Here is a 22,442-nt window from a genome sequence, read left to right on the forward strand (position 1 = left end):
CAAGGCCCAGTGAGGGCCTTTTCCTTTTCCACTCAGCCCAGCCCAGCACTGTGTTACCCTTGGCAATTTAAAAATAAAAACAAAAAAAAGCACAATGTGAGAGTTGCAAGTTAAGCTTTATTTAGGGCAAAATGAGGACTATAACCCAAGAGACAGCACCTCAGATAGCTCTGAAAAACTACTCCAAAGAGATGGGGTGGAAAGGTAAGTATATATGAAATTTTGGTGAAGGGTGAATACATGCAATCAAACACATATTTTTTCCAGAAGGTTTCTGCTAGTCTTGTGAAGCTTGTGCTAGTCACCAGAAACAGTCATCACTATGAAGGATTTTAGTGTTTTTCTAGATATGAGGAGATACAAGAATTGGGCTCCTAAAATTTGCTCCTGAAAATATGTTTATCTGAAGATGTATCCTGCCAGTTTTCTACACCCTGCCCTCCCAGAGCACAGAGTGCCTCAGTTCTGCTTTCCACTCTGAACTCCTTTCAGGAGGTATTGGAGGTCAGCAGCACATTATTGAATCTTTGTGGAGGTAGATGGCAAGAGCCCATGGCAAGTGCCAGTTTGTAGTTGACACCCTGCTGCCAAGGGAGGGCTACCCCTGGCATCATCCACACTTGGCATGAACGTGAAGGAGAGTGGAGGACAGGCCTGAGGAGTCGTGTAGCATTTCAGCTCTGCCCAGAGGCTACCACTGCGGGGTTCCACTGAGTTCACTTTGGGGAGGATGCAGAAATCCCCATGACAGGCCCATGGTTCAGTCCAGAGCGAGTGAGGCATGCCAGCTGCCTGCTCAGAGGCCTCCATCTGATCTGGAGGTCTGATTGTCAGTGCTCTTGTTCCAAGGGAGTTAGAGAAAACGGAGGCCTCAAGACCCCTCCAGATCATGAGCCCAAGGGCAACCATCCTGTGCCCTGCTTCCTCGGTTTAAGAGAACTCTCTGCACAGAACAGGCTTCTGGAAGTCCAGAATGTTTAGCCCAAGTGGGTTAAGACCCAGTGAAGGGAAAGGTGGGGCCTGTGTGAGCAGAGGGCCCTGCTGATGTGATTCTGCTGGCCCGCACCCACAGCAGAGGTGGAAGTGCTCACCAGCTCCCAGGGTAGTCTGTCCATCCTTCTTCAGGGGGACTGTGCTCTGCACTTGATGTATAAGGCCTGGTGGCACAATTGCTCCTTCTTTGGTGCTCTTGATGCCAACCCAGGTGCCATCTGCCCCACAGCACGAAGGGCCCTCCGAGTGGAGCAGGTTGGGGAGGACTATCATGGTGGTGGTGGAGGTGGGAATTTTTATTGCAATGTTTCTTCTGCTTCTTTCCCTGGGTGGCTGCCGACTCATGTTTGTTGTTCCCATTTAGTTCCAGATGTCCCCGCCAGCGAGAATGCCAAGGCCCCGGAGATGAAAGCCCGGAGGCCAAAGAGTTCTCTTCCTCCAGTGCTGGGAACAGAGAGTAAGTACCTGTTCAACTCTTCCAGGCGAGCCCAGAACCAAGGGCTGCCACTGCCTTGCCCGTGCTCCGCAGAGCCTGGCCTCTGTCCTCACCCTGGTACCCCCCTGAGCTCCTGGTGACCCTTCTTCACCCCTCCCATGTCTTCAGGCCTAAGGACATCCATGTCCTCTGTGAGCCCCACTCAGGCCCCACCTGACCCCTGGGAGACCATCCCCTAGTCTCTCTCAGCTGTCTTTCCTGCCGGTTGCACCTTCTCCAGGGGGGGCTCTGACCAGATCAATCCCAGCTGGAGTGCCCAGTCACTCGCAGAGCCCACCAGCCCCGTACGAGTGAACCTCTCCAGGTGGCCGCCCTGGCACACCTGCCACACATGCACACCCCTTCTGACATCGCACCTCAGCCTTTCCTTCTGAGTGCTGCCCCGCCCCCCGGCTCCTTTCTCCTGTTTTATCCTCAAGGCAAGCTGAGTTCCTCTGCGTGCTCCAGCCATCCGTGTGCTCCTCCCATCATGCCTTTGCTTGGGTGTCTCTGTCTTCAGACAGACTCCCATGGAAAAGCCGTCTCATCCCTGAGTTTGTCCTTGCCCTGCCTGAAAGGAGCTCTTCTCTCCTGTGAGCCCCCGTAGTACTCAGCACCCACTTCTGCCAGAAGGCTGTCTCCTTCCCTGTGTCACGGTGACACGTCTGTCTCATCCTCCCTCCTACTTCGTAAGGTCATGGGACCAACTCAAGGGTGCGCCTTTCAGGATGATGGTGCCGTGACCTATTCGCAGAAGGGCCTTACCCACATCTTTTGGAATCAGCTGTGGTCTAAACAGCTGAGCAGGAATGGGGCTTTTTCTGAGACTCTGCACGGCTTTCTCCCTGTTTTTGGATCTCGGCTCCTCCAGGACCCCCTCATCTTATGGGGGTGCTTTTACAGGCCCACAAAAATGTTTTAATATCTTATAAAATTAGGAAAAAATTAACTTTTAGATCAAAGAAGATGTTTTAATCTTTAATATTAATATTCATCTTTATACCAACGCAGTTATAAAATGTAACTTACATATATACATATATATTTTTTTTCTTTAATGAATGAAAGTGAAAGTGAAAGTGAAGTCTCTTAGTACTCTTTGCGACCCCAGGGACTGTAGCCTACCAGGCTCCTCAGTCCATGGAATTTTCCAGGCAAGAGTACTGGAGTGGATTGCCATTTCCTTCTCCAGGGGATCTTCCGGGGCCCTGAAAGGCAACGGTGCTTAGAGTCCACAAAGATCATAAGGCAGCTCTGGCTTCTCCTACTGATGAATTACTGTCTAATTTTGTTAGAACTTTGCCTTAAAAGCTCCAGTGTTAACAGGAGGTGTGGGGTTTCCTGGACATCCCCAACACACTCTTTCTGTGTTTTAAAGAGCAAAAGACAAGACAAACTCCTGAATACTTGTGCTAACAAGGGAAGCAAGCGAGGGTAATTCACAGGCTGCCTCCGCTTTTCCATTACAAGGCAGTGTTCTGGAACTTAGTTTTATTCACATCTCATCAAAGCAACATATTTCCCTCCCCAGTGAGGAGCTTGGGTTCCTCATGCACATACCAGCCAGGCTGTCAGGGGCGGCCCCACTCAGCCTGCAGTATGCTGTGCCAACCGAACTGGAGTGATAATTTCTCATGGATGTCTAACTACCCGGGAGTATCCAAAGTTGTTGGAAATGCAGAAACAATTCTTTTAAAAAACCCGGTGAGAACGGGTTAGTGATTTTATCTTCTGAAAGGATTTCTTGGGCCTGTGCTGTTAGTTATGGGAGCAAATCAGCAGGAGAGATGTGGGCTCTTAGAAGAGCACAACTGGCAGTGAGCTGGGTCTGAGTGATTGTTCTTCCCTCCTGGGGGCAGAAGCAGGGATCCCTGGGGTTCCAGCTGGGAAGTCAGCAGTCTCCTGTCCTCCGCCCTGGCACATCCATTCCAATGAGATCCCCAGGGAAGGGAGATGGAGTGGGAGGAGAGTTGTGAAAGAGAAACACAAGCTGGAGACAGCGAGCAGCCTCGAGGGTTTGTTGCCCTGGAGAAGTCTTCAGAAAACCCTGGTCGGGTTGTCATCATGCGCTTCTAGGGAAGGGGCTCGAAACCCTAGCTACATATTAGATTCACCTAGGGACCATTTAAAAACGCTGCCACCTGCTCTACCCCAGACTCATTGGATCAGTACCTCCTCCGGTGGTGGACAGCTTCAGTATTTGTTTCAGCTCCTGGGCCATTCCAAGGTGCTGCCAGTCAGGCTGGAGAGCAGCTGCTCCAGAGGGAAGCCCGGTGCCCTTGCATCTCTGGTCTTGAGAAAGCAGAAGCAGGTCTTCTCTACTGCCTCCCTTAAATGTGGAACCACCTGGGGGCTCCTCAGTCTCAGGTCCTTGTGTATTCTAGCACCCGCCTTTACGGAGGGAGCAAGATGCTCTGTGGTAGAGGCTGAACCCCATGGTTCTTTCCCCTGCAGAGGGCGCAGGGAACGGGGCTCAGCAGGCAGTGCTGCTTGAAAGGTGGGGCAGGGCTGGCTGAAAGTGCTTTGTCTCCCTAGCAGACACACACATCTGTGACTGGCATTAACTCCAGCCAACACTGCTTGTCTGCTGAAGGGAAATCTCACTCTGTGTAGAAAAGCCTTCAAGTTGGAGTCACAGACAGATGTCTTACTCCCAAAAGGATGGAAGTGTATGTCTCCATGTATGGTAATGGCCACATTGAATCTCTTTGCTGACCCCCTCGTTACCCCAGCCATCACCCCCTGGGATGCTGAGAGCATTAACAGGGTGATTCCTTCAGAAACCTGCAAGTTCCCTGGGTACCTGTACACCACCTTGGGGCTTCCTTCCCAGGAGATTCCTGAAAAGGTAGCTGCCTGGAGACAGGAAATGAAGGGGGTGTCTTTCAGGTCTGCAACCTGAGTTCTTTTCTCGCTTTGGGGGATAATTTGTATTATTTTTTAATTACATACATTAAATATGCATGTCTTCTTCTTTAAACATTTTGAATAGTACAGTTTACCCAGTACATGAAAACCTTCTTTCATCTTACCCCTAATTCCACTCACCTCCTTAAATATATTCACAATTACTCTTTTATAAATGTTCTCATATACACATGCAAATATATCAGTTGAATTTTTTTCCCACAGAAGTGAAATTATGCAGTCTGTGCACCCCTTCAACTTGTCTTATTCTCTTAGCATTGCCATCCTCTGTCCCAGACATTTCTGATTCCATGATAAAGCCCAGATTCTCATGTCATTGAGTGGTCTGGCTGTGTATGTGTATTCGTTTTTGTCAAGGACTGGAAAGTACCTAATGTAACCAGGAAATACATCTTTCCTCTAGTGACCAAGGGAAAGCTGAGTGGTTTCCTTATCAAACAGATGGTGGCCAGATCCTTGTCTGGTGGCCTCCCCTCCCCAGCTTGAATGTTTGGTCCTGTGAAGAGCTGTCAGGTATGAGATTGGATGGTCATCGTCCACACATTGCCTAAGAGCCCCTGGGGCCACCACTGGAGCCAAGCTCTGGGGAATGTGAGGAAAAAGCCAGGCTGATTTGCCCAAATCCAAGGGGCTGGATGAGAGAAAACTGGTGAAAGTACAAGTTAACCTGCTGGACACCAGCTCACAAGTATGGAAGTGAGGAGGGGGTCAGATTTGGGACGTGTGGGAAGATTTCTGAATGAGGGAGATGGTGAGCCAGGTTACGAAGGAGGAGAGAAATGTGGTTTGGTTGATGAGGAATAACATTCCTTTTATTGAGGAAAGACTGGAGGGAGAAATGCACAAGTGCATTTCTTCATCACAAGGGCCTCGGATTCAATGATCTGCCCATCACACAAAACAAGAGTTTTCTTGAGCACCTATGTAGCAGGCATCATCTTAGACACTCAGTCTGTATTGCTTCAGACAAGTCTCATTCCACTGAGCTAATTGTATTAGTTGTTCCCACTTTATAGATGAGCAAAACCGAGTCTTAGAGAACTATACTGTCCTGCCCAGAGTCTCACAGATGGTAAGATGTGGGCACTGTGAGGGCAACCCTGATCCACATTCCTCCCACACCACTCTGTGCCTTCCACAATCTCAGGGCCATCCTTGTGCTGTCCATACAGTGGAGGTACTGTCCTCCAGGGGGACAGAGGTCTGACTGCCATCAGAGCTGCAGGGAGAAAAAGGTGACAGCTGGTATGCTTTCCTGGTTCTTGAGACCTGTCAGGGTCTTTTCTGCATGCCTCTCAGTGGGAATTTTTTTATAAGTTTATTCTGGTATAATTTCAAATTTACAGAAAAGGTGCAAGAATAGTATAAGAAATTCTTGTACACCATTTACTTAGATTTGTCCATTATTTACATTTTGTCCTATTGTTTTGTCATTCTATATGTATAAACTCATTTATATATATATAATATATATATATATATATGCCATTCATCAAATATTCATATCTATATGTATGAAGTTGTTCAGTTGTGTCCGACTCTTTGCAACCCCATGGACCATAGCCTACCAGGCTTCTCCATTCATGGGATTTCCCAGGCAAGAATACTGGAGTGGGTTGCCATTTCCTTCTCCAGGAGATCTTCCTGACCCAGGGATTGAACCCGGGTCTCCTGCATTGTAAGCAGATGCTTTACCATCTGAGCCATGAGGGAAGACTTCCCTCTATATGTATAATACCATTTGTATGCTATATCTGTTCATACATATTCACCATTCACCATATAGAGATGGATTTCCCTCATGGTTCAGCTGGTAAAGAATCTGCCTGCAATGTGGGAGACCTGGGTTTGACCCCTGGATTAGGAAGATCCCCTGGAGAAGGGAATGGCTACCCACTCCAGTATTATGGCCTGGAGAATTCCCCCTGTATAGTCCATGGGGTTGCGAAGAGTCGGACAAGACTGAGCGACTTTCACTTTCATATAAAGACAAATATATATACTGCTTACAAATAGACATCATGCCCTTAACCTCTAAATGTTTTATTGTGTATCTTCTCTTAAAATCAGGACATCTAACATTGAACTTATACCGTCTAACCCACAGTCCCATATTTGACTTTTGTCAATTGTCCATTCTTCTTTCTGGCTGCTTTTCCCTCTCTTGATGGGAATGTAGCGTCTGCAGTCCTGGAAAACTTTATGCACACCTCCAGCCCAAAGTGGCTCATCTCCCACATTTGAAGAAGGAACAGGAGAGAAGTGTGGGCTGAGGGAAAAGCATCTTCCACCTGTGGGGGTGTGGGGACGTGGCAGGCAGCAGCACCCTTCCTTGTCGGGCCTCCAGATGCCCCTTTACTGTGTGTGCCCCCTGCTGGGCCAGCACTCAGGCACAAGCCACCGCCAGACAGCGCTTGGGGTGGAGGGCAGGGAATGAAGGTCTTGATTCTGCATCTAGTGGAATGTGGCCTTGACTGTGGTCAAAGCCCCTTCTCCCTCTACAGTGTCAAGTGGGGACTTTCTCCAACTGACCCCAGGTCTTTTCTAGCTCTGACATCAGGTCATTCAGTAGAATGCTTTTCTTTGGAGTGATGCAGGGTTGGCTAAAGCCCTTCACGTCATCTGGTGTGTGGAAGGTGGAAACTCCAGCAAGTGTGAACACACAGCAGCAGAGACATCCATACAGGAGGGAGGCTGTATGCATGGAGTCCAGGTTTAGGGTGTTCCAGCTGGAAGGGATCTGACTGGAGTTTTGTGTGAAAGAGACATTGCTGGGGCTTAAGGAATGGCTTGAGAAAAATACAGAGAGGCGGAATCCAGTGATTAAGACTCTGAGCTTCCAACACAGGGGGCTCAGGTTCAATCCCTGGTCTAGGAACTAAGATCCCACATGGATCCAACTTGCTATGTAGTGTGGCCAAAAAGAAAAAGAAAATACAGAGGGGCACTGTGATAACAGGCCCAGGGATTCCTCCTGTCAGTCTGTAAAGCTGATGATCTTTTAGAAAAGACAGAAACATCCATAGGGCACATTTACAATTAGGAAACAGGAACCAAGGCCTGTCCATCTCTGAAATTTCAGTGGCTGGTCTGGAGTAGGGATTTAGTAAGTATTTCCCTTTTGAAGTATATTCATCAGTTCCCATGTTCCTGGGATCTGGAGACGGTGAAGGTGGAACACCCCTTGTGTTTTACGCCTGGTCTTGGCCTGAGCTTCACCTCTCTTACCAGTCCCTTTGACCTCTCTCACTACTCTCTCAGATTATGATGCTCTTAGATGTCTTTGCCTTGGTCTCCTGAATGTGTCTCTCCCTGAAACCAAAAGTCGGTCACCTTGAAAGCATCTTTGGGTATTGAAAGCAATGTCCAATTATCTTGAAGGGTTTCTCCAGGATCCCATCTTCCTTTTCAATATGCTCTCCAGGAGTCAAAGGGCTAGAAAGAAATGCTGGAGAGGTGAAGACTTGAAATCAAGACTTGCTCGACAGGGAAAGTTGTGGGACCCTGGGAGAGAAGCGGGGTTATTTTCATGAATGTCTTTGAAAGCTGAGCCAACTCCTGGTTACTCCCAACCAAAGCGTTGGTCTTGGTGCTCACACCGCCCTCCAGCACACTGTGCGTGTGGAGCTGTGCTTCCACCCTTGGGCTGCTGGGTCCATCTACTTCCCCGCTCTTCGATCGTCTCCCACGAGCCAGTTCAATGGCAGGGTGGGTCCTCCCAGGGATGGCCTGGAGGATGCCAGTCAGACGACACTGGCGCTGCTGTCCTGGCCTTGTGGGCTGTCTCTTTCACAACCATCCCAATGTTCTGTGTCCCGGGGGCCTGGGGCTGGGTGTTTACAGTAACAAGAGGATCAGTGTTCCTCTGGAATCTTATGTGACGGCCTTCGCTGTGAGGGAATGTGTACAGGAGATTTGCCCAGAGATGTTCATTCTGGGAAAATGACAAATGTTTTTCCACAAGCCCCTTTGTAAGGAGGGGCTGGAAAGAGCCTGATGTGTGTGGGGTTGGGGGTGGGGGTGGAGAGGGACAGTGTTGGGGGTGCTGTTTAAAGCCCCCTGGAGCCCTCTGAGCCTGCCCCAGTGCAGGACAGTGAGATTTAGCCCCATCCCCAGATCCTCACCACCACCCCCTGCTGTGACACAGCCCACAGGGTGGGTGCTCCCTTCACATGTCACCCAACCCGTGTCCCCTTCAGGAGCTTGTGGCAGAAAGTGAATGCTTATTTGGGGAATTGTGAAGGGTTTGATGTCTATTTTTAGCTAGCTACCTAAAAAGGGAAATGTCCCCAGAGAGGCAAAGATCCATGGACCTCCCTGTACCCAAGGCTATTGATGCTACCTCCCCAGTTTCCTCCGGCTCTTCATTATCTCAGACCCTTTGGAAGCTATAGGACCCACCTTCGGGCTCTGTAAATATCTCCCAATGGCTGACTCTGATCTTTCTGCTCTGTGGATTCACTGGAGAGACAGACTCATGTGTCTTCAGATTGAGCAGCTCCTGTGGGGTGCTGACCTCCTCCCTCCCAGGGCAGAAGGAAGGTCCATGAGGCCAGGACTAGTTGGGTGTGGGCAGGCTGGGGCAAAAGCAAAAGATGCCTTACCCACACAATTGGAAGCCAGCCTTTCCAGTCCAGCTCCAGGTTTCCCAGAAGGCTTCTAAATTCAGTGTTTTGATTTTGATGTTTTTATCGAGCTGCTTCACTTCTTCCAGACTCAGTCTTCTGTCTGGGGTGGAAGGCTCAGCACCTGGCCACTTTGATCTAAATTGGTGACAGAGCTAGGGGCCTTCTTCTTTTCATGGAAAGGTGCACAAGGATTCAAGCCAACAGGCTTCATCTTTGAGCATCAGAGTCCAGAGCTGTGATTAAGTGTTCTCAGGAAATTCCATGTTAGCAGAGTTCCCCGGGGATTCCACTCGTTCCTTTAAGAGGTATTTTCTAGCCTGTTCCAGGTACTGAGCGAGGTACTGGGGATACAGAAGATGAGCGTGATGGCCCTGTGCTTGCCCTCAGGGAACTTGCAGGGTATATGCGCACTGGGGGCAGGTTTCCGCAGTTGCCTTGCCCTGTGACAACTGCTGATCAAACCACCTCAGAGGGGTATGGGACCCACCTGGCAGCTGTGATGTGTGAACGAGTCAGCAAAGAGCTGACAACAAAAGCCTGGCATTGTAGAAATTGAAAGGCCTTCAGTGTAGTATACAAAGCAGTGTCCCCAGAAGGCACAGGGATCAGCAGCATCCACACCCCAAGGAAGGTCAGGAATCTGTGTTTTTAGTAATTCTCCTGGATGATTATTAGGCATGCTAAATTTTGAGAACCACTGTCATTGAACATAGAGGGCATGGGTGAGGGTGTTCCCCAAGAGTTAGAAAGAAGGCTGGAGATGAAAGCTGGGGACAGACCTCGGAAACTCTTGTCTGATGAGTTGGACTTGACCCTAAGAGGCAATGGGCAGCCACTGGAAAAGTGTAAACAGTGGAGTGACATCAGATTTGCTTTTGACAAAGATCACTTTGGCTACAGAGTGATGGATGTCCTAGGGTGGGGACAGGGGACCACAGGTCTAGGAGGTGGTACAGTTAGGCCTAGAATGGTAACAGTGGGGATGTGGAAAGAGGAACCAAGGAAGTTATTTTTTTTGATGAAATTGAAAGATGTTAGTCAGTGACTGGATATGGGCAGGGGGTGGTGGGTGGGGGGCTTGGGGAAAATGGAGATGAGCAGCAGTGTGGGGAGAAGAACTGCATTTGGTTTCAGATGTTGGGTTTATAGTATGTGCCTGGGGAGATGGTGTCAGGTAGTGGGATGTATGGGTGGGCTCAGGAGAGAGGTCTGGGCTCCAGGGAAAATGAGGACAGCAAAAAGAGGGATAAAAAGAGGAGTTTAGGTTAGTTTGGGGAGTCTGGGGGGCAGTGCTGTACCAGGAGAGGAATACTGCCTGGGACTGACTGTCTGGGAGAGGGACAGACCCTGGGCAAGGAGAGGGAGGATGCTCTGTTCTCCTTACAGGCCCTGTGGCCAGAAGCCATCATGGGGTTTGCAAAGATGGTTATATCTTTTTCTATTTCTGTGATATGCCTCTCTTACAATGGTTAGTGCAGAAAGTTTAGAATGTTGGAGTAGGGGGTGGAGGACAAAAGACTGACAACAAGAAACTGGTTAGTGACCCAAGAGGTACTGAGAGTTTGGGCATCTGGACCAGTGAGAATTTTACCTGTAGTGAGGCCCTGAATTGGGGAAGGAGCTCCAGGCGCGGCAGGAGAGAGCTCATGGAGGTGTAAAGCTGACCTGACCGGCAGTGCAGGGACTAAACAGATGAAGGAAAGTACAGAGAAGTCCTCTGTACTTTCTGTTTGGGGAAGAGATCTGTTTGGGGAAGAAAGGAGAATGGGTGGAGGCAGGGGGCGGGTAAGAACTGGTGTTAGAATGTGCACTTTATGCTATATTATCTTCTTTACAACATAGCTTAATCCTTTACAACAAATTTTATTTATTCTCCCCACATTCTTTGAATGGGGACACTAAAGCTCCAAGAGGTTACATAGCAAGATTTAAGTCACACCCCTTAGGGAGTAACGGGGCAGTATTTGAACCCAAGTCCAGGGTCAGAGCCTATGCCCATTGCGTTTCTGCAAAGGGACAGAGAAGGGTTTTAAGGCCCTGATTTGAGGATGGGGGAGAGTGTTCAAGGGAGTCAGGAGAGAACAGGAGAAAAGCAGCCACACACTGGGCAAAGAAGGCTTAAGTCCTGTTTCTAATTCAGCCAAGTGTCATTTTATGAACCCAGCGAGTCATCTGACTTTTATTCAAATCCATCTCCTTTCTCATGAAATGGAAACAGTATGAAGTGCCCTGCTTGTGTTTGGCTGGGGGTAAGAATCCAGTGAGAAAAAGGATGATGACATCATGGATTAGAAACTCAGCTTGCTGAGTCCAGTTGTCTTCAAGAAATCAGGTGTTAGAATCCAGTGACTCTGCTTTCTAGTCCATTAATCATGTTCTCCTAAGCCCAGAACACAATTAATGGATTTCAGCAGATGGGCCTCTAAAACATGTATAGAATAGGATACAGAACATTGTTAACATTTAAAATAGCTGTGACTGATGGGAACCAAATCAGTTTCAGATGCTAATGAATTCAAACAGGAGATGCTCCAAATTTATTGAACAACCAGAAAACTTTGGCCTTCAACCATATTTAACTATAACACAGAAAGATAGATATTAGCTCAGGCTCTGCTTCTGGCCATGTAAGTTTACCCACAGGCCCCAAGACTGAATAGGGGGAACTTCGGAGTCATTGCTTTTACTCTATGCCATCTTTACCTCTTTATTAACTCCTCACCCACGTCTCCAGAGGCGGGCACCCTGCCCCCAGAGCTTCTCCCCAGTTCCATCAGTGTGCACAGACTGGGCGGCCTCAACATCAGCACTCTGTTGTCTCACAATTCTGGAGGCTAGAAGCCTGAGGTCGGGTGTCGGCAGGTTTGGTTTCTCCTGAGGCCTCTATCCCCTTAGCCTGCAGGGGGCAGTCTTCTGGCCGTGTCCTCACATGGCCTTTACTCTGTACGTGTCTTCCTGGTGTCTCTCCATGGGCCCAAATTTTCTCTTCTTATAAGGACACCATTCCATTTGGATTAAGGCCCACCCTAGCAGCCTCCTTTTAATTTAATCACCTCTTTGAAGTTCCTGTTTCCAAATATAGTCATATTCTGAGGTACTGGGGGTTTAGGGCTTCAACATATGAATTGGGGGGTGGTGGCGCAGCTCAACCCAAAACAGCAGCCCTCCACACTCTCCTGCTCCTGGCTCTGGGAGGAACCCCCTTTTCCTTCCCAGAAGGGCCGCTGTCTTCCAGCTGTGCCTTCTCCCTTCCCATCTGCCCTGGGTGCAGGTGGGCAGGGGCTTCATGGCTCAGTCCATGCTGCGGGTTCTGTACCCCATCTGGTGCCCACTCCTGAGGGGTCTGGGAGTGCCCGGGGGCATTTGCCTACTAGTATCTCTGGGCTCTTTCTCTCACCTAGTCCTAGTCTTCTGCTCTCACATCTGGATTCTTCTCTCTCACTGTGGAAGAAACCTTAGCTTGACATTCCCTCTTCTGTCACCCTGTCTCTCTGTGTCCCTCTCATCTCGGGAATTCTTGATGGATTAGTTGGCTCACTACCTGTTTTCTTGAGAATCTCCTCTAGAGCAACTTCTAACCCATGTCCTGCCCTCTCAAACTGGAGGTGGTGGTGCATCTCCTGCCCACGCATCACCCGATGTTGGTCGTACCTTCTTGGTGCCCTTCGTCCTCCATCCTGGGTCACAGGGACAGTCCCTCCATAGCCCATCTGCCTCATGCCAGCTCCTTACTAGTGGCATCACCTCAGATAAGATCCTGACCCTTTTTCACCTTTCACTGTACTTTTCCCCCAAAGAACTGACCCATCCTCACAGTTCCCATTAATGATTGCATGTTTGATCCTGTAATCTTTCTCTTTCAGCTTCTACCAACTCTTTCTAGAATTCTGATCCTGGACTTCTAGCCTATATACTGCTTAAACCCTTTTATCAACCACATTCTCTTAGACCAAGCCAAACTCCTCATCTTTCACTCCCAAATTCCATATTGCATCAATAAAATTTTTCCCATTTATTCAAGCAAGAAATCCCTGAGGAATCTTTGTTCCTGTCTCTTGTTTAGCCCTTAAAATCTTTTAAGTTTTCTTCCATCTCATATTTGTATTTTATTTTCTGCAGCCTTTACCAAGGCCAGACCTGGATCAGTTTCTTCTAAGAGTATGGCAATAGCCTCCTAATTGGATTTTCTCATGCCCTGGAATTGGAAAGACCTCCAGAGGTCCTCTAGACTAGCTGGACTCTTGTTTGAGTCAGGATTCCCTGTTACTCAGAACAAAGACCTAACTCGCACATTCATTCTAGACTAGAACTGTCCAATAGAATTTTTCTGTGATGATTGCAATGCTCTCTATCTGCACAATAGAAGCCACTAACCATGTATGGCTATGAGCACTTGAAATGTGACGAGTGTGACTGAGGGGCAGAATTTTTCTATCTTCTTAAATTGTCCCACCACCTTTATGCCACTGCTCTCTGAAATCAGCCCTGTGCTCCAGCTACCTCCCACCAAACATCATCCTGCTGATCTTCCACCAAACATCATAAACATGGCTCTCTACTCTGAGACACTCTGTTCCTAATCAATGGGACTCTTCTCTTCAAGTCAGATCATCACAAGGGACTTCCCTGGCAGTCCAATGGCAAAGACTCTGTTTCCACTGTAGGGGGCAAGGGATTGATCCCTGGTAGGAGAACTAAAGTCCTGCATGCCACACAGTCTAGTTAAATAAATAAGATTATGCCTGGAAATGTCAGTTAGCAACAAATGTGCTACCATGAAGAAAAAAAAAATTTTTTTAAAGATTATCTTTCAGGTCCACTCTGTTTTGTATCCCACCTTCCAGCCATCTCCTCACCAGACGCTGCTATCTCTTTCTCCCTCATTTGAACAACTACATCATGTTGATGGGATAAAACATTGTTTAACTTTCTGTTTAACTTTTATTTTGAAATTTCAGAACTGGAGAAAAGTTGTACTACTTAGTACAAATAATCCTTGTAGACCCTTCACTCACATTCTCCAAATACTGATGTTTTATCATGTTTGCTTTATCATATATTCTCTTTCCTTCTCTGTTTTTCACTTCTCTTTCCTTCTACCTCTTCACAAACATATACACATGTACATACATACACATTATTTTTTATGAGCAGTTTGAAAGTAAGTTTCACATATGGTATCCTCTACACCTATATTCTTCTTAAAAATAAGGACAATATCTTATAAAACCACAGCTATTTGATGTAGAGTGGTTCAGGAGGATCTCATTGATTAAGCAACTCTTTCCCATTTTTCATATTATGGTATAATTTTATACACAATAGAGTTCACCGGTTCTATTGCACAGCTCTTGACAAATGTTTATAGTCTTGTAACTACAACCATGACCAAGATATGGCTCTACACCTTAAAACATGTCCTTGTGCCCCTCAGTAGTCAACCCCTCCTACACCCACCTTTTCTCTGTCCCTATAGTTTTGCCTTTTCTAAAATGGCCTACAAACAGAATTATACAGTACATAGCCTTTCTCTTCTCTTAGTGGAAGAGAAGGATGAATCATTGAGATTCATCATGTTGTGTGTATCAGAAGTTTGTTCCTTTTTGTTGGTGAGTGAGTGGTATTTCCTCGTATGGATGTACCACATTCATCCATTCTCCAGTTGAAGGGCAATTGGATAACTTCTAGTTTTGGACAATCACAAATATACCCACTACAAACATTCATATACAAATGTTTGTGTGAATGCAGGTTTTCATTTGGATAAGTAGGTTAGATAACTTTTGAACAAAGACCTGAAAGAAATATGAAAATAAGCCATGAAGATAGTTGAGAATATCTTTGCATGATCACTGTATTACTACTTAGACCAGTGAATAGTTTTGTGTTGCAAAACTGGTCTGTTTGGGTCATTTTTCTTATGTGAGTTATTTGGAGAGTGTAGCCTTAAGAATGGAGGGGACCATTGATTGGTTCATTCGTTTGTTCATTCACTCACTGATCCATTCAACAAACGTTAAATAAATAAAAGCCACCAATCCATAGTCTGTTACAAAAAGGAAGGCTGAGACCCTTGGATCCACACCAAGGACTAAATTTAGCCAGTTTATCTGACATAATTTCCTTTATGAGTTTCCTGAAAGTTAGGGTAAGAGAAGAGTTAGTGAGTTTGGGGTTATCCTCACTGAAATGGAGAATGGACACTTAAGCATTTTTGAAGTGTTTATCTCTATGGAGGTTCCAGGGATCCCTCCGGAGGCCCCCCGAGAAGGGATATTCATTTGCTCGTGAGGTTGTCCATGTGAGTCTGCAAGGTCTCCAAAGGCATATTCAAGTGAGGTCTCTGTCTGGATGAGGGGCCAGAGGGTAAGACGGCGCCCTTCCCAGGACTTAGGACCCTTGTGAAAACACAGAAAATAACCTGTGAATGTCTTTTTTTCAGGTGATGCAACTGTGAAAAAGAAGCCTGCCCCCAAGACACCTCCGAAGGCAGGTAATTGGTCGCAGCAGCATTTAGGGACAAGGGAGTCATCTGCCGTGAGGGGTTTTCCCTTTGCTCTGCTAGACTGATCACTGGGGCTGTGGTCCCAGGAGACCACACCCCCACCCCGGATTCAAGCTCTGCAATAGTTAGGCTGAATTTTCCCTGAGTTTCTGCAAGTCTGGGTCCTCCACCCTCTTCACTACTTGCCTTTTCTCCTTCTGTCCTGGCATAAAGCCTGCTCACCCCTCTGTCCTCCAGTATGCCCTTGTGGAAATGATCCACTTTGTGCTGTTCTCATGGTCTGCTCTGTAGGTCCCTGTCATAGGAAGCACTGTCTGTTTTCCATGGAAAGACATTTGAGGATGTGAACCAGTTTGAGCCTGTTAGCTAGAGTGACCTGGATGTTAGATGGCAAGGCACTACATAGTTAAGAAAGGAGTTAAGATATAAGATTCAAAAACTTAGGGGAAATCACAAATACCAGAGCAACCAACCAGCAGAGAGTCATGCTGTATCGGTCACTTCTGTTGGAATCAGGATCAAGAGACCAACAGAACTAGCAGGTCCGTCAGCCTAAGTATGTGGAGCAGAGGTCACTGCCCTCAGTCTCACCCTGAAGGCTCCAGAAGGTGAGAGAGGAGACACAGACCAGCGTGACCAGAAGCGTCAGATGGTATCAGAACATTTGAGGCTCCTTCTTCCTCGAGCTCACTCTCCCTCTTGTCCTCCCCCAGCCATGCCGCCTCAGATCATCCAGTTTCCTGAGGACCAGAAGGTGCGAGCAGGAGAGTCTGTGGAGCTGTTTGGTAAGGTGACCGGCACCCAGCCCATCACCTGTACCTGGATGAAGTTCCGAAAGCAGGTCAGTCCCGGAGGGCAGTGGCCCAAGAGTAACCCGCACAACTTCCAGAGCAACTCTGGGCCAGAGGGAATGAGAAACGCTGTGATGGAGGCAGCATCACTGTTCATCAAGGGGGCCTTAGACATGGGAGAGCCCCTCACCACCATCACCCACCCACCAAATTTGAGCTCTTAATAACCTTTTCTTCAGCACCTGGCAAGAATGCCTGTTTTATAGACAATTTGTGTGATAGAGTATGAAGGACATAATAGAACAAACCACCCATGGCTCCCACCTGATTTTGATATCTCTGCCTAGAATTCTTCTCGGAGTCAGGAAAATCAAACCAGTGACCTGAATGATCTCTCAGACCCCTGAGCTTTCTGTGATTCTGTGCCAGCTTACTGAGCCCTATCTGTGGCAACCACTTAGACTTACCATGTGCTGGAGAGATAAAAGTGCGTCTGAGTATTTGAGTAGATGACTTGTACGTTAAACAGAATTTTGGCTTCCTGACCCAGAAATCTAACTATCATTTATAAGAACAGTCCTATGGGAAAATGTTTAAATTTCCAAATAACTGGTTCCTTTTAAAGGAGCTTGAGGAGCTTATCCATTCCTCCAGTCCCACACTGGCAATGTGTACCCACATGCTAGAATGGCGGGCTGGCCCTGGGTCTGGAACTCCACAGAAGGTGTGATGACTTCTTGAAGCCTCTGTTGCTTCATTCCTAACCCATTCAAACTGTCCTAAGGCCAAGAGGTGGGAGGCTTGTACTGGGGAGGAAAGAAGGGTTGTTCTCAAAAGACAAGAAGAGAAGCTGGCCTTCTCCCAAAGTGGGTTTTGTCTGGGTTAGTGATGTCTGAAGTGAGATGCAAATCTTAACCCTCTTCAGAGACATTTAGCCGAGTCCCAGCTCCATCCAACAGAACTTTCTGTAGTGATGTAATTGTTCTGTATCTGTTATCCAGTATGGTAGCCACTAAATTCATATGGCTATTGAGCTTGTGAAATGTGACTACTGCAATTGAGAAACTGAATTTTACATTTCAGTTAGTTAAAAATGGTTATAACAGTTTTGTAAAGATAGAGTTCACACATCAGGAAATTCACCCTTTTAAAGTGTACATATATTCACAAGGTTGTGTAACTATAACAATTTTCTAATTCCAGAACATTTTTATCACCTCAAAAGGAAAGCCCAGATCCATTAGCAGTCATTTCTTCCCTTCCCCCAGACTCTGGTGACCCTAACCTATTTTCTGTCTCTAAGGATTTGCCTATTCTGGGCATTTCTCATAAATGGAATTATATGTGTTCTTTTGTGTCTGGGTTTTTTTTTTTAACTTAGCATAATATTTTCAGGGCATATCCATACTGTAACATGAACCAGCAGTACTCCGTCCATTTTTATGGCCAAATAATATTCCGTTATCTGGATGTACCGTGTTTTATTTGTTCATTCATTAATGGACATTTGGGTTATTTTCCATTCAACTAAAATTTGAGTAGCCACATGTGATCGGTATTGGTATTTGACAGCACAGAGGAGGTCAGAACCCTCTGGGTGGGCTTTGTACGTGACTTTGATCAAATATGTTCTCCCACCCTCCCATCCCAGAGCAGTGGAGCGGGCTGGGATGTTCCTCGTTTCCAGTCTAGGGCAGCAAGTGAAGACATAGCTTATTCCCAACCCCCAGACACTGCTCAGCACCCTTCCTTCCTGCTCAGATCTGGGCCCCATCAGAGCAGCTTGGCTTTGAATGCAGGAGAAGGGGCCCTGAGCGGGAAGCCCAGGGTGCAGACAGGACCAGCCCCACACCACTATCCAGCTGCATCCCTTAGGGGGTGTGGGGCGTGGCTTGGAGCCCCCTTCCTTTCTGGCTCAAGTCTCCAGCGCCTGGCCCACTCTCTGCCCCCAGATCCAGGACAGCGAGCACATCAAGGTGGAGAACAGCGAGCAGGGCAGCAAGCTCACCATCCGGGCGGCGTGCCAGGAGCACTGTGGCTGCTACACCCTGCTGGTGGAGAACAAACTGGGCAGCAGGCAGGCCCAGGTCAACCTCACCGTGGTGGGTGAGTCTGGGGATGGGTGTGCAGAAGGCAGGATGGTGGGCTTCCAGGCCTCACCTTTGGGGTACTCCCCCAGCACATGTGTTCCCTCTGCCCACGGCCTTCCTTTCTCTTCCTGTTCTCACACTGTGGCTGCCCTTCCTGCTTGTTGAAAATCCCAGACCTTGCACATATAGTGTTTTCCTTTTTCTGTGAATCTCCTCAGGCTTCCCTCTCTAGCCTTTGGAGACCCCGAGTTCCACCACCACAGCTCTCCGTAGCTAGCCCCTGTGACACCCTGTCCCCCTGGTCCTGTCCCCTCCCAGTCCCCTGGCAGACCCTCACCTTGAATCAGTGCTGCCTTTCAACTTTACTGCCACTCTGCCTGAGCCCGTGGTGCAGCAGGGAGATGACATCAACTCACAGCCTCAGCCCTGGGCTCTGTCAACATCCAGGCTCAGCGGAGGCATTGGTACTGGTCAGCTCTGTCTCCCACTTCCTGTGACAGCCATTCCTCGAGACCCTTTACCCTGCAGGCCTTGGCCTCTGGCCTCTCCAAGACATAGGAGGCATGAGACATGAACTTGCTCAGCTTCGTGGCCCCACACCTGCAGGCGTCTCTCTGTCCCCATGTTGATTCCACTCTCCAGGCTCTGGGTGTTGCCCACCTTTCTCCTGTGCTCCAGACCACAGGCTCCTGAGGGCTACGGGCCCCCAAGCCCCGTAAGTCCCCAACCCTTCTTTTTTGCAGCTTCTCTTTTTCTCCTATAAATGTTGCCAAGTCTCCCCCATCATCTTCCCCATGCACACAGACACAACTCTTGCAGTATCTCCTGCTCTCTCTCCATAGCCAAGCCCTCTGAGAGAGCCAGTCTCTACTTTGAGTCTGCTTCTTCGCCTCACTGGCAACACTTTTTAGCTCCCTGTAGCCTGGCCCCCAGGCTCCATTCTTCTGCTGGGACTGCCTTTCTGAGATCACTGTGCCCTCCTAATCCCTAGTCCACTCCCTTTTTCATGTCTTCTGTATCACAGGACTGAGTTCAGAGTCTGTCTCCAGGCTCACTTTTCCCTCTCCACCTCAATCACTATGCTTTTCATGCTCGGGTCTACTCTCTCCTGAAATATCAAGCAAGCTTCCTAACTGCCTTCCTGCTGTCCGTCGTGTTCAGCCCGCTGTCCTCTCACGTGGCAGGCATTCAGGACCTTGAAGGAGCAGCAGATGGACAGCAGGCTGGTCCCAGTGCACTTGTGGGCCTTCATGCATGGTACACATGAAAGCCTTTTGCCTGGCATTCATTGATTCCATCCTCTTTGTGTTTAGTTTCCTTGTGCGTGCATGTGTGCATGCTCAGTCGCTCAGTCGTGTCCGACTCTCTATGACCCCATGGACTGTAGCCTGCCAGGCTTCTCTGTCCACGGGATTCTCCAGGCAAGAATACTGGAGTGGGTTGCCATGCCCTCCTCCAGGGGATCTTCCTGGCCCAGAGATCGAACCCACATCTCTGCATTGCAGGCAGATTCTTTACTGCTGAACCACTGGAGAAGCCCTTGGTTTCCTTAGGGCAGGAGTTTTTCTCCCTGGGAATGCCAGTGGTCCAAGGTCTCAGGGAACAGTTTCTCCTCTGTAAAAGACAGCAGGGACCCTTGTCTCCCTCGCTGTCTCTTTGGTGACTCCAGATGCTTATTCTAATCTGTTCCTCCTGGAGTCAGGAACACTCCTGGGGGTGGGCAGTTGGTACTAGTGATCCAGTTCATCTTTACCCTTAAATCTGTACCTGAAGTATCAATTTGGCCCCATGCCCCACCCATCAGCAGGCAGTGGTTTCCAGTTTTCCTTGATGTTCTCTCTGACCTGCCCTTGCTGGGGGAACTTTAGGGTCAACTCCTTGGAACTGCTCTTCTGCAGCCGGTGCCCCCGGCCCTCACGCTCCGCGCAGTGCCACCAGCTCCCCTCCCCCATCACCACCGCCCGGCCTGCAGTTGTGGCCTTTTATGGTTTAGTTTCTCATTCTCCTCGGCCAGTGCTGACAGGGCCATTGGCGTGGCTGCCCGCCAGCTGGCAGGAGCAGCATGTTAAATGCCGTCCTGGGAGGGGAATGGAATGGAGGGGAAGGGCTTTCTGTCTGCCTCCCCCTTGGAGAGCTAAGAATAGAATTGCTCAATAAAATGAGGACTTGCATTGATGGATACAGCAAATTCGCATTCATTCAGAGCCTGTGGATTTCGACTCAGTCCAAAGTAAACCTGGATTAAGCCCAGATTTACCTGCCTGTCTCTAGGGACATCTGTGTATTATATGATCAGGGTTGATTAAGTAGATCTAAAATGTAAATGAGACAAAACAGAGATTGTTTGGCCTACTCTGGACTGTTTCAAGCACTTTGGATGCATCCATTTGTAAGCCCACTGAATAAGGCCGATTTAGCACAATTTCTACAGCTGCTGCTGCTGCTAAGTCACTTCAGTCGTGTCTGACTCTGTGCGACCCCATAGACAGCAGCCCACCAGGCTCCTCTGTCCCTGGGATTCTACTAGTTAGCAGTAAACTTCTCTTCTGTATGTTCTTTAAAATACCCTGTTATTTTCAGATAGTTTATGACTCCTAGAATTAAAAATCATAAACTATCTGAAAAGAAAGGAGTACTTTAAAGAACATACAGGAAGAGAAGTTTACCACTAACTTTATGACTCCTATCTTTCTTTTTTTTTTTTTTAAAGGGGTTGGGGGGCGGCTTCCCAGGTTGCTCAGTGGTAAAGAATCTACCTGCCAGTTCAGGAGACCCAAGAGACGTGGATTTGATCCCTGGTTTGGGAAGATCCCCTGGAGGGGGAAATGACAACCCACTCCAGTAATTTTGCTTGGGAAATCCTATGGGCAGAGGAGCCTGGTGGGTTATAGTCCATGGGATCACAAAGAGTTGGACACAACTGAGTGACTGAGCACACAGCACACAGTTTTAAAAATGATGATAAAAATTAGCCTTTGCCTCAGTTACTTTAAAAGAGTGATGTTTAGCTATTTTGAAGGCTTATTATTATTATTGTATGTTAAAGGACAGATAGTGGATGACAGGGAAGCCTGGCGGGCTACAGTTCAGGGGTTGCAAAGAGTCCGACACAACTTAGCAACTGAACAACAACCAAAACAAAGGGCAGTGCAGGGATGTATGAAGCTTAGAGGGCCTCTGCCAATGCCTGGGTCTTCAGTCTCAGCCTGGGAAGGGTGAGGGAGGGGCTGCTCAAGCAGGAGAGAGCAGCTTGCCCCAGATGGAGTCCTTCATGTGACTAGTCCAGCACAAGACAAACAGACCACTCTGCAGATCTTTAAAGGAGAAGAATGCAGCAGAGAAAATCCCAGGTACCCGATAACACCCCAGGGCTATCTGAGCTGGGAACTTGCATGATTTTTAAGGACAGATGATTTCACTTCATAATGCTTGGCTTGGGCTTGAGCAAGATGCTTTCTTGATCTTATGTGGCCTGATAGCCTAGAAGAAAACAGTCCCCTGGAGTGAGGGTTTGGAGACCTTTAGAATCTCCTTTTGACTCTGCCACTGGCCAGCTGGGTGTTCTTGGTAAGCGCAACACCTTGCCTAACCCCAGAGGGCCGGGATTACCCAGGTGCACAACCTGGGGGCCGTCACAGCCCTGCCAAAGTTTAAAAGCTGCAGGTGCATGTGAAGGGAGGTCAGGGTGGGGTTAGATCCAGTCAAAGACCACCTTCAAATGCACAAGTGCATAGAGATTGTCAGCATAGAGAAGCATTAGAGATGAGATCCTCCGATTTCCCAGGAGTGAGAACATTTACTGAACATTTTCTAATCCTGGAGCTATTGCCACCGAAGACCCTTCCCTTAGACTCAGCCTTTCCCATTCGGCTAGGCCAGTGTCCAGGGAGTTATGAGAGAATTCCACAGAAGCTTGGAGCTCGGGGCCCCAGTCACCGAGCCCGCCTGGCCTTTGCCAGGCCGTGCCCAGCCTCCCCCCAGACTGAGTTTGTCTGTGTCTTTGGTATGGAGGGGAGGCTGTTCTAAGAACAT

General features: G+C 48.2%; 1 protein-coding gene across 5 annotated transcripts in view; it reads left to right on the forward strand.

The window, feature by feature from the left end:
* Window positions 1-22,442, forward strand: part of MYLK (myosin light chain kinase) — a 276,422-nt gene that overhangs the window by 209,729 nt on the left and 44,251 nt on the right. For all 5 annotated transcript variants that reach the window (XM_043873786.1, XM_043873784.1, XM_043873783.1 and 2 more), the window contains 4 exons: window positions 1,358-1,450; window positions 15,467-15,517; window positions 16,243-16,370; window positions 18,273-18,426. In XM_043873786.1, coding sequence (XP_043729721.1) covers window positions 1,358-1,450; window positions 15,467-15,517; window positions 16,243-16,370; window positions 18,273-18,426 — 426 coding nt within the window. The remainder of the gene's footprint in view (window positions 1-1,357; window positions 1,451-15,466; window positions 15,518-16,242; window positions 16,371-18,272; window positions 18,427-22,442) is intronic.

This window comes from Cervus elaphus, chromosome 19 (assembly GCF_910594005.1).
Source record: "Cervus elaphus chromosome 19, mCerEla1.1, whole genome shotgun sequence".
Classification (NCBI taxonomy): domain Eukaryota; kingdom Metazoa; phylum Chordata; class Mammalia; order Artiodactyla; family Cervidae; genus Cervus; species Cervus elaphus.